We start from the raw sequence: 12,608 nt of genomic DNA on the forward strand, positions 1-12,608 counted from the left end.
CAATGAGGGACAGACTCACACACTGTCAGCTTATCTCAACTATAAACTGTTATTTACACTTTCATCCGTGATTAGCAATGCTAATTCTTGGGTCTGATATCTCTGCTTCCACCATCCCTGAGCGATAAGATCCATTCTCTGGTTCAATATGCTCCACAGTCAATGACTTCACACCTTTAATTAGGCAGCATCCTCACATGGGCACCGCCTCAGTCTCTAGAGGCTGCATTCTTTCGGGTTTAATTGGACCTGTGTTGTTAATTCATTCAAGCAGTTGTGAACAGCTCACTCAGGATGTAAACTTGTGGCTGAAGTTTATCCGATAAAACACAGATCCATGAAAGAGGCTCCACATCCACACAAAGAGGGTGGGGAATACTGCTTTGCTGAGCTAGCAAGCCACAGTTGTTGTTATTATTTTTATTGCTGTCACCTTCATTAGATATGGCTCATTACAACTGCAAAACCCAAGATCTTCACATAGCACCTTGTTTTGAAATCCAGTGCAAGGAGAGATAAAGGCTGGAGATAAAAGAAGTGGCATTAGCATAGGTATCTGTCAGTTCCTGCTGGATGCTGGGCTGCCTGTACAGGGAAAGGCTTCACCAAAGCCCTCCTTGGCCGTTCAGATGGGGCCAAAACATCTCACTGGGAGCCAGAGGGAGCAGGGCCAGCAGCCACAAACAGTCACAGAGAAATGGAACGGTGAAATTCTCTGTAGCTTCCCTTGAATTAGAAGCCACAGGGAGAAGCTGATTCCTCATCCCTTTGTGTGCCCCACACAGGGCATGGCTGAGGACTAAACCCCAGGAGAACAAAGAGTGATCTCTGGATACCAGAGCCTGGGATCACAGGGGTGTGGATTGATGTCCCACTGGTTACAGCAGCTCTTCAGAGTGCCCTGAAACATCACCTCAGAATGTGAACGTTTCCATCTCAGACAGAAAGGCTTAAAGCTGTTCTTTTTAAGTTAATCCTCCACAGTGTGGCAACAAAGCCTTCCCCTCAAAGCATCCGAGGAAATCACTGCAATTATCATGTAGGATATTGCACCAGTAAATACGGTGATCTTTCCTCTGGATATTGTCCCAATATCTGGAGGAAAAATCATCAGCTCATGGAAAGGATCGCTCTCTAAAGAATGTAAGATCAAAGTAAAAATTAGTAACACCACCACCTAACTTGAAAGTTTTCAAAGCTCTTCAGAAAGAACCATGACATGACCCCTCCAGGCCATCCAAAAGATCCACTGAACAGCTTTTTCTTTGAGCTTCTAAAGGAAATATCCAAAGCACAGGCTCTGGCAGAACTGGGGGAGTTGAATGTTTGTGGAAAAGACAGAGGAACGTGGATGAACTAGAAACATGTTTACAGGCACTGGTGATATATTTTATTCTGATGGAGCAAAGGAACTGAGTTTGAATCTAGGTTTCTATATTTTATAACAAAAAAATAGGGAACGATGAATCAAAACCACACAGAGAGGTTGAACAGAGAACAGACCGAGAGCAGCCCTGGGAGAAGGACCTGGGGGTGCTGTGGTTCTGAGCTGGATCTGCCCCAGCCCTGAACCCCCTGGCCTGGGCAGATCCCCAGTGTGGGCAGCAGGGAAGGGGGGATTCTGCCCCTGTGCTCTGGGGAGATCCCAACTGCAGAGCTGCCCCAGCCCTGGGTCCCAGCTCCTGTTGGAATGGGTCCAGAGGAGGCCATGGAGCTGCTCCAGGGCTGGAGCCTCTGCTCTGGAGCCAGGCTGGGAGAGCTGGGGGTGCTCACCTGGAGAGGAGAAGCTCCAGGGAGAGCTCAGAGCCCCTTGCAGGGCCTGAAGGGGCTCCAGGAGAGCTGGAGAGGGACTGGGGACAAGGGATGGAGGGACAGGACACAGGGAATGGCTCCCACTGCCAGAGGGCAGGGATGAGTGGGATATTGGGAATTAGGAATTGTTCCCTGGCAGGGTGGGCAGGCCCTGGCACAGGGTGCCCAGAGCAGCTGGGGCTGCCCCTGGATCCCTGGCAGTGCCCAAGGCCAGGCTGGGCAGGGCTGGGAGCACCTGGGACAGTGGGAGGTGTCCCTGCCATGGAAGGGGTGGCACTGGATGGGCTTCAATGTCCCTTCCAACCAAACCAGTTGGGGATTCAATGAAAAACATGAGGGTGAGTGGTAACTTGTTAAGAGAGACAACAGAATGGAGAGCTGTGCTGGTATTTAGCACCTGAGTTAAAACACTCTGGAGGAAAATCACCATGGAAGTCAGGAGCAAAAAAAGGGAATAACCTCCTGCCCTCCCTCCAAAGGCATTCCTGTCAAGTTGAACAAGTCATTCCCTTGTTTCTAACAGAGCATCTTCTGCTTGGTGAGGGCTCCCAGGCCTCAGCTGGGGCTCTCACTAGTGACTGCCTGGACATGGGCTGGCAGCTCTTCGAGCCCTGAGGATGTGTGGCCAGCTGTGGCTCACCTGTGCAGATGTGGCCGTGCAGAGCCAGCTGTGGCTCACCTGTGCAGATGTGGCCGTGCACAGCCCTCTCCTGCCCTCTGCTGCCCGGCAGCGCGGGGCCGGGCGGGGGCGGTCACACGGACGGAAATCCCACCTTAAACCAAACGGACAACTGGGTGCTCAAGCGACGGAAACATTCCTCCTGGTTGGTGTTAAAAACCTCGGGAAGCCCGCGGCAAACACTCGCTCACAGCGCTCAGAACCGGAGGTGCTTGTCTGTCACTGTCCCAGCAGAGCCCCCCCGGTACCGGGGCTCTCGGGTACCCCTCTTTCCCCTCTGTCCCTCCACTTGGATCTCCCTCGTTGGCACGTAGGCACTAAACCCAACAGATGAGGCTGTTACATTTCTTCGAGCAGGATCCCTTCTACCTCAGACTTGGGAATTGTCAACGAAGAACATCACTGAGCTCTCTCTGTGTCCTGGCTGTGCCAAGCCTCAGCAGAGAACAGACTCAACCATGCCAACCCTGGGACAGGGCTGTTCCCTCACCTCTGAGATCTGTTTTGACTGAAACTTGCATTTGTAAAGTCGATCTCACAGGGTCTCCAACGACTATTAAGTAATTAGCTTGGAAAAGCTACAGGCTCGTTAAGCCTGAGCACACTGACCCAGGTGTGAGGAAAGACTCTATAAACCTCAGTTTCCTCAATCACACACCACTTCTGCCCAGCTTCTTCCCTCCCCAATAAGGGTAATTAAATGAAATCCACACACAGTTTATTGGGACACCTTTGGGACTCGGCCCACTTCCCATGCCCTGTTTGGGACTTAACAGGAATACTGAAATACAGCTCTGAAAAAGAACAGGAAGACAAATCTAAGAGGATAGCTTTATTTTTTTTTTCCCCTGAGGTGTGAGATCTTTTTTTAATTGGGCCACCTCCTATCTGGCTCTGAAATTTAGGGCTGGCAGTTCCCAGGAGTGTTCTCAGTTGCTGATGGACACCTCAGCTGTGTTTGGCAGTCAGTGTGATTTACTGTGAGTGGGCAAGAGTGAGCTCAAGCAGTGAAATCTCCAAGTCGATTTGGAACTGCAAGAACTGAGTCACACACAAGTTTGCCTTCTCATACCCAGAAACCCCATCCTCCTCCAGCCCTTCTCATCAAAGCCACTTCCCTCCCTGCTGCTGCTCTCAGGCTCTCACAGTGAGTGGGAGTCACAGGAGGAGGAGACCGAAAGCAGCCACAGCATCAGACAAGCAGCCCAGGTGAGGTGACAAGTGTGAGTTCTGCCTTACCACCAGCATCTGGGGGAGCTGCTCAGAACAAGAGAAATGAGGGTTTCTTTTATCTGTATGCTTTGCCCAGGCTGCTTACTTTTTGTGTAATTTTCCCTCCCAGTCAGACTTACTTTTACTAAAGAATGGAGAAAGAACACTCGGAAATTCAGTGAAAGGGAGGGGGAGATGGGAAGACAAAGAAAGGCACATTATTCCAGCTGCTAGCATTTCCCAATTCAGTTCCAGCACACCCAGCACTAAGGGCAGCAATTCCTCTGCAGGTATTCATCCCCTTCCAAAGCACTTCAAAGGAGACTGACAGCCACAGTTTAGCAATGTGTGAATTCCTGCTCATGGTATGATGTAAAAAATAAACACCTACTGTCCTGTATGGGACTGTGGGAGTCAGCCAGCACTGGCTTTAGCTGAAGTCCAAACCAGGTGCCCACATCCCCTCTCACACCAGCAGAGGTGGGCAGCCCTCTTGAGTGAGGCCTTGCCCTGCACTGCAGACCCTGCAGTTTGCATGGGAGAAAGGGCTGGAAGGACATTTATCTGGAAGGAATGGGATCTGTATTTATCCCAAGGAATCTCCTCACCAGTGAATGGCTGTGGAGGACCAGAAAGATCTGGCCATTAGCAGCAGCTACAACATCTGGAAAGCGTCACTAGGTCAAAGCACGCTGCATCCCATGGAGTGCACCTGAGCCCAACACATGCTCCTCTTCTAGATTTTTCTTTTCTTTAATTATTATTTATCAGGATTTTGCATGTTAACAGTTACATCACTTCACCTCTACCATTATATCATGCCCTTGGTGGAGCTTTCATAAGGAAAGAGGAACAACACTTTTCTCTTTGCAGATCATCAAAGACAACACAGCCAACTGAATGCCCAGCACTGTCAAGGAGGGAAAACTACTGAAAACTAATGAACTCCTGGGAAGCTTTTAATTTCTAAATAAATCACTCCCATATGTCTCAGCTTTCACATGAACATGCTGGGTTTAAATATATTCACTTCTCTTCCAGTGAGGGTTTGAAAGGTTTATCTTGGTAACTTTTGAACACTAGTCTGAAGATGGGAAGATTAATATGCAATAGTGTTGCTGACAGGTGTAACAAGCCCACAATTTGTGGTTAGAAAAATTCTCTTTTCAGTCCAAGAAAAGAGAATTGCATACCTTGGATTGATGATGGGAACTTCTGCAGGGTAAAAGCTAGCGATGCACCTAAAAGGGTCTGGTGCAAGGCCCCAAAGAGAAGGAAAAATCAACAGTGCCCACTAAGAACCAAAGAAAATCAGATTTTGTTAGAGACCTGCTGGTGAAGTGATGGAAAATGTGCCACTTCTCTTGTAAGGTTGCAAGAGCCTTAAAATTCCTCCCATCAGCCCTAGTTTATGCAAAGAATACAAAGGGCTGTGAGGCTCCTGCTTCCCAAGGGTTATCTCCTACCAGCTGACGCACCCACAGCTCAAGAAAACAGATCCCCAGTGAATAATGACTTGCTTCTTATGTGAGAGGAATGGAGTCATAACTCAGAGCTGACCACGGTGTGTTTATGCAGAGCCATGCTGAGGTCAGGATTTATTTCAGATCATGGCAGAAGCAGTCTATTAGTCACCAGCACTTCATTCTTTGACAGCCCAAAGTGATCATTCCCATAACTTGCCAGCTTTGTTTTTCAATGTCATTAATTAAACCCTGAAATTCCCCAGGATAAATGACAGCAAAGATTCCTTGATGAACATGGAAGAAGACAAATTGACTTTGTTCTTTATTACTGAGATAACTCCACAATATGTTGTAATATCCCATACCTGAGTCAACGTTGAATCTCTCCAGGAGCCTGAAGATGAGCTTACTGAGCACTCTGCGGTTAAATTTTTCAGGGTTGTACTTGGACAGGCCTTGATATGGTCTGTAACAACACCAGAGAGACACATCTGTGGCATCATCTAAAGGATGTTTCCCAAATAGCAGACATTTAACAGCAGAGGGATTGGGGTTTGCGGGATGCTGAGAAGGACAGGCCCCTGCCTTTCCCAAGATACAGGAAAAGCCAACAGCACAACCACACAAATTTCAGTCAACCACTTGAAGCAAGTCCAGAGGCTCATTTTAAAGAAAGTGAGCAACTCCTTTTCATGTCTTTTTCAGAGCTGTCAGCAACTATTGCAGCTACACTGTGACTCTGACTGTGCTGCTGGCTCTGAGTGACAGGAGTTATTCGAATGAGAGGCAATTCAGAAGTGAAAACACACACCAGGAGTTGATGAGCAGAGGAAGGTTAACCACTTGCATCTCTTGTTTTTCTGCCACTTCATCACAGTGTTATCTTCCTGCCAAACCTGTACAACCGATACTGAAAGTCACCCTTGTCTGCAGCAAAGCAGAAGAGGCTGATTGCTCCAACCTCCTTGGGAAGCTTTGATACTGCTCTGCTGCTGGGGTGTCCTGCACAGGTTTCATCTTGGCAGGAATGGAGCATCTGTCAATAGCAAGGATTCCTCTGTTCTACTGCCTGGGCCATTGGAGAAGGCTCTGACACAGCCACCAGAATTTCCCTTTTTCAGCCAAAGAGTCAATATATTGCACTCCCTTACACTGGGACACGATCACAGCCAGACAGCCAGGGGACAAACACACTGCTCTGATCACAGCCAGACAGCCAGGGACAGACACACTGTGATCTGATCACAGACAGACAGCCAGGGGACAAACACACTGCTCTCACCACAGACAAACAGCCAGGGGACGGACACACAGTGCCTGGCAGCACCTTGGCCCCAGCTGTTCAGAAAGACAAGTGTTTCTACCTTATGATGTCTCTGATATTGAAGCTGGGCTCACACCACGTGTCCAGGGTCTGCAAGAGTTTCCTCTGGAGCTCGGGATATTCTGCCACGTATTCCTCCACCAAGTTGGCTTTATCCTGGAGCAGTAGTGGGGTACACATCTAGGAGAAGGAATTATGTTAAAGCACCATGCCCTGCCTTTGATCCCCATGGAGCAGGAGAGTGAGTCCCAACCTTGCCCAAGCCACCAGTGCTGCCTACAGGAGTGCTGTGACATTTGTAACACAAATATGAGCAAAACTTTAGTGCAGCAGAGTACTGATCTCTGCCTCAGTGATGAGCACAGCCAGGATTTGTTACAGAGGGGCTGCAGCCAGAAAAACCAGGTAAGATCTGTAATGGGGGCTCATAAAACACTCTGTGCCTAACCTTGATGTAAAAGTACATCAACAACACAACAGGGACTTCTTGGGAATGGAGTAAAGCCTCAGGTGAAAGGCAGCAGCACTTGGAGGGCCCTGATGCATCTCCTGCTAACAAAAGGTGGATCTGATGACAGAGGAGCCTGCAGAGAAAATGACTCACCTTCTCTACATCTTGATCTGGCTGTAATTTCAGCTTAATACTCAGTATGGCTGCCTAGAAAACACGAAAAAAAAAAAAGTTGTGTATTTAGAAGAACCCTACAGTGGATAAATGGGCATTATTCCAAAGTGAATGAAAAATGCTGTTGTACACATTTTAAATGTATTAATTATTTCTGTAATGTTGTCAAGCACAAATCCTGCAAAGATTTGGCCACATTCATTCCACAAAAGTACAAGAACACTCCTGGCAGAGCTGCATATCTGAGTATCAACAGCCTCTGGAGCAAAAATTAAAGATCAAGTGGTTGGGCAGAAAGCAAGTGAAGCACTTGGACAAAACCAGCTGGGATAGATATTTCCTATCTATGGAAAAACACCTGACCCACCATACTTTTCTGAGCCACCCTTATCAGTCTTACTCTGCCTCTGAAGTTTTGTAGAACAATTGCATTTTGTGAAAGCAACTCAAGATTTCAAACAACCTGAAATCAAAAGGTTACAGTTTCTCTAATTCCTGAGTCATTCCACAGCCCTGAAAGCACCCAGGGTCACCACAGGCAGCAAGATGGGAAGAATTGTATTTTTCCCTTTCATGGGATCTCTGAATCTTTGATAAGCCAAGACCTGCCACGTGCACAAACTGATCCAAATCAGGATCTTCTAGAACCTGCTGGGATGAACTGCAGGAACTCGAGCTCAGAAGAGCTGGTTCAGCCACTGCCTGTCCCATCCCAGCTGGGGACCACAGGAATGGATGAAGCTCTAACTGTGCACTGCTTGGGAGGCACAGGCACGGATTAGGATTTACAGGAGGTGAGAGTGTCTCATTTCTGTAGTGTGTGAGAACACTTGGATACCAAATACAGAAAAAGCACTTAATGGGTGGCTTTAATAAAGTGCCCTGTGCCAGAAACTGGGGCAATCAGGGCAAGGAGCCTTGGAGCACCTCTGTGTGTCAGAGCTGAAGAGGGAACCAGGAATGAGGAGGCTGGACATGGAGTGTCCTTCCAACACCTCTGCCAAGTCAGGCTGCTTTTCCCAAAGAGCTGTAAGCAGTGCTGAAAAGACATCTGTGATCCTGGCAGGGCACGTGTGCAGAACTGACCAGCAATGGGATGGAATCCACTGAGCTCACAAACACCTGTTTATTCAGATCTGGATAAAACCAGTGTGGTAGGGCTTGGAGGAAAAGCTCTTCTCTTCCATAGGTTTCCTTGCTCTTGAGGATTGATTTTGATTTGAGACAAAGACCAGGAAAATGACACATTTGTCAAAATGGATACATGTTAGAGCTGTGCTATTTGTTGGAATATAGAATAATAAATTGGTTTGGGTTTGAAGGGGCCTTTAACAGGCAACCTAGTTGTAACCCCCCTGCAGTGAGCAGGGACATCTTCAGCTGGATCAGGTTGTTCAGAGCTGCTGTCCAGCCTGACTTGAAATGTTTCCAGGGATGGGGCAGCCACAGCTTCTCCAGGCAACCTGTGCCAGGGCCTCACCATCCTCACTGTAAAAAAAATCTCTTATATCTAATCTAAATCTCCTCTCTCTTCGTTTAAAACCATCACCTCTTTTCCTATCACTCCAGGCTCTGCTAAGATGTTTGTCCCCATTTTCCTTATAAAACCCATAACACATAAACAAAATGCAGTACCAAGTGTATATTTCCCAAGGGAAAGAGAACCCCACCATTACATGTCACCTGCATGAAACTTTTCTGGAAAAAAGACAGAATAACCCAAGTGGGGGCAGGCACATGCCTTGAAATGAATTTCCTGTGATCACTCAAGTGCCACCTGAACTCACCTCATCACTGGCAGCACATGTCCTGCAGGGCCACACAAGCACCAGACACCTTACAGCTCATCCCTGCTCACAGCAGCAGCAGTGGATTATGTTCCTTTCTGGGGAATTCGTGCCTGTATTTCACCCACTGCATCACAGACTGAGTGTGCAAAAGCAGAGAACCAACACATGCCATGGAAATTCAGCTGCTCTACCCTACTGCCCCACTTAGAGGTGGGAAAACAGTTTTTTCTGTTTGTTTTGTTTTAGGTTTGGTTTTGGGGAAGTCTGCGTGGTTTTTTTTAACACTGCTTCATTGGAAGTCAAGGCTTCATCTTCAAAAGAGAAATCAAGAGAAGAACTTTAAGTGACAAAAAGAGGAATCACCATTAACACAGAGACTGAACAGAAATACACAGGAGCATTGCTTAGCCCAGCTAAACCTCAACCAAACCTCTCCAACTCCAGACTTTTTAACTATTCCACAAGTCACAGGCAAAGAGCTGCTTCTTTCCTCTCACATACGTTTAACAACACAATGTTCAAGCTGAGTGATTATTCTCAAGTTGAAGGTTGCTATTTCTGGTGTGGATGTGGAAAAGGGGTTTGGGTCTCCAAAGCTTTGGTAACTGGTTTTGCTTTCCTCCCAGCTCCTCAAGTTTGCCAAATCAAAAGAAATCATAACCAAAAAAAAAAAAAAAGAAAATATTTGCAACTCTCCAGGCCTTATTTCATCATTTGATCTCATTAGTACCTCCTATTGTAGCCTTAGTTTTAACTGCAACATCCAACAGCTCCTTGATGGCTTTTTAATGTTCAGATTAACCTAATTGCAGCACTGTTATCTGCATGGCAGAGGTTTATCTCAAGCTCTACTAACTGTACAGGTGACTTAATCAGATGAACATGTGTGGTGTCAGGTTGGGTTTTCCTCTTTCCCTGGTTGCATATTCTACCCTCTCCCCAAGGGTGTAGAACAACAGATGTTCATTTGTCCAGAGTGTGGGGAGCCCTCCCTTCCCTGCCCAGGGCTGGCAGACACAGCTGCCCCACAGCAGGCCTGGAGGACAGAGGAGCTCCAATCCCACAGAGATCCATGGAGTCTGCATGGTTGGAGAACACCTCTGAGATCACCAAACCCAACCATCAACCCAGCACCACCACAGCGTTCACTGCCAAACCATAGCCCCGGGTGCCACATCCACGCGTTGCTTTGAACATCTCCAGTGATGATGACTCCGTTGCTCTGGGCAGCCTGGCCCATAAGCTGGTTTTTAACAGCAATTTAACATCCTCCAGCTGCAGCAGGTACTGGAGCTGGCAGAGCCTCCCGCAGCAGGGAACACTCCGGGAGCAGGGCAGCTGCCTGGTCCATGCCTGAAGCTACACATGGAAGGAGAAGCATGAGCTGGGCCCTAGAAACAGGCACCAGGCTGGATCAGGGTGCTGCTCCAGGGGCTGGGCTGAGCAGGAGGCCAGCAGAGATAACATCAGCCTGTTTACAATGGGAATAGTAAGAGAAGAGATATGAGTAACTGTAATAAAGATGAAAGTGCTTGGCAGCTGTGTCTGTGGTCTCAACTCCGAGCTATTTTAAGATTTTGTTTTGTTATTATCGTGTTTTGAATTGTTTCACTCCACAAACAAGTTTTGTGTAAAAGGACCCTATTTTTAACAGTCTGTTTACGGCCGATAAGATCTCCAGCAAAGCAACACCTCATTCGCAGGCTCATTCGACTCGGAAAACAAACACTTTAATGAGGCCGAGCAGGCTGTGACTGAACGGGTGAGAAACCCCCTCCCCACCCAGAGCCAGCATTGCCCATCTGCAGTGCTGGGCTGGAAGGCGAGCCAGGGAAGCTGGAATCTGGCAATCCCGGGCATCCAGCTGCAGATCCTCGTGCTGGATCAGCAGGGCTGCCCAGATCCTGGACAGCAGGAACCCCCCGGCCTCACCAGCTGGTCAGTAAGGCCAAAACCCGAGGCAGGATGCAGGAACATGGGCAAGCTCTGGGAAATGCTGAGATATTGACACCTATCAGGGTCTACGGACTCCCTCAAACCCCAAAGAGAATATTATTGTCATGGCTGGTGGTACAAGGAGCCTTTGCACAAAAATATGTTTCATCCACAGAGAGTTTCTAGCATAATCTAATAACAGCAATAATTTTCATTATTGCAGCACATAAAAATGTTCAACCTGTACTAAACTCCCACAGATGACAACAAACCTGGGGGAGGCTGGTCCCTCTCTTGCCTTGAAGCCCCAAGCATGCCTGGGAGCAGGATGTGATGAATGCACTGCATGCACTGCTTAGGGCAGGAGAAAAGCTGATGGCCATTGCCTGATCCAACTCCCATCCAAGCTCCTGAGTCTCCTCATCCTTGGAGAGCTTTGGGCCATTGTTTGACTTAATGATGGTGAATGCAAAAATCCCATCTGGACATTTTCTAATAGTTTTGTATCCCAAGGATAAATCCCTAAAATACAGCAGAGGGCTGGTTGAGTCTTGGGCAGAATTGAAAGCTGGGCAACACAACACTGAATTCCACCTAACCCAGGTGTAGGTGCACTGACCAAAGGATGGGGGAAGTTTCCTAAACCTGTTCAGGCACGTTCAGGCCCAGCCATGAGCACCAGAACACTCCTGCAGTCACGCAAATGCAACCCACGAGTATGGGAAAGTGGGGAGTGCTCTGGAGCACAGGCACCCTGCACCAATACCTGCTCCTCTTGGCTTGTTTTGAATGCAGTTGGCTCTGTCTCATCGAAAAATGACTATTCTTTCCACGTACAGTACGAGGTGCAGGAAGCCACACAAGATCTTATCTGCAAGGGCATGTGCACTTGGGTGGTGTCTGCACTGACAATTTCTGCAGTTTTCCCACGGTGGGGTTTAAAGCAGAGGAATTGCCTCGTGCAGGAGAACAGCTTGGAGTGCTGAGGCAGGACAGACACCAGTGGGTGCTGATGACTCCTGCTCTTGGCTCTGCTGCAAGTGAGCTGGGACAGCACAAACACAGAGATGGCTGTGCCTGACTGAGTACACTATCTCTGAACACACAGTGAGGGAATTTCTGAAAACACAAAGAATAAACAAAACAACAGAAGGAGACTTTGCAGAGGAGGTACCAACGTCAACTCCAAGAAAATCACAGTGATCAAAGCCGGGATAATGGCAGAAATAATTGAGTAAAAGGCACACCAGGTATTAATCATTGGGCACATCTGTTTTGTGTTTGGGAATCACTCGTTTCAAACTTGAGGCTAATCAGCTTTGCTGAGCTCTCAGAGTGCATCACTTCAAGGGGATGACATCAAGTTCGATGGTTGATTGCTTCCTGCTCAAAGGGCACTTCATACACAGCTGGCTGTGGGAAGGTCTGCAGAAACCAGGGAAACACAACATTCCTCAGGTCCACACTCAGGACACCAGGGAAGAGTGAGACCATCAACATGGAGCAGTGACAGGTTATCCCCAGCCAAAAATTTGAGGTAGAGGGAGAGAAGTACAAGTGCAGGCTGGAATACGCACAGGTGAGGGGAAGAGGGAACTGAAGCCTGACCTCTCTGATTTGTGTCCCTCAGGTCACTCAGCAGTTTTAGGTGGGGTTTAACTGCTTGGCTCATTCTCTGAGCATTGCCCACTTCACCAGACTCAGACTCTGCAAAGCTGGATCTGCTGCACATCCCCAGGGCTGTCCCAGAGCCCAGAAATTCTGG

The 12,608-nt window shown here is 48.0% G+C and overlaps 1 protein-coding gene across 1 annotated transcript in view; it reads right to left on the bottom strand.

Moving 5' to 3' along the window:
* The window catches only part of EXD3 (exonuclease 3'-5' domain containing 3), a 255,511-nt gene that overhangs the window by 152,594 nt on the left and 90,309 nt on the right, over positions 1-12,608 (bottom strand). The window contains 3 exon segments of the mRNA XM_036393870.2: positions 5,535-5,635; positions 6,534-6,673; positions 7,098-7,151. Of these exon segments, the coding sequence (XP_036249763.1) occupies positions 5,535-5,635; positions 6,534-6,673; positions 7,098-7,151 (295 nt within the window).

This window comes from Molothrus ater, chromosome 20, assembly GCF_012460135.2.
Source record: "Molothrus ater isolate BHLD 08-10-18 breed brown headed cowbird chromosome 20, BPBGC_Mater_1.1, whole genome shotgun sequence".
Lineage (NCBI taxonomy): Eukaryota > Metazoa > Chordata > Aves > Passeriformes > Icteridae > Molothrus > Molothrus ater.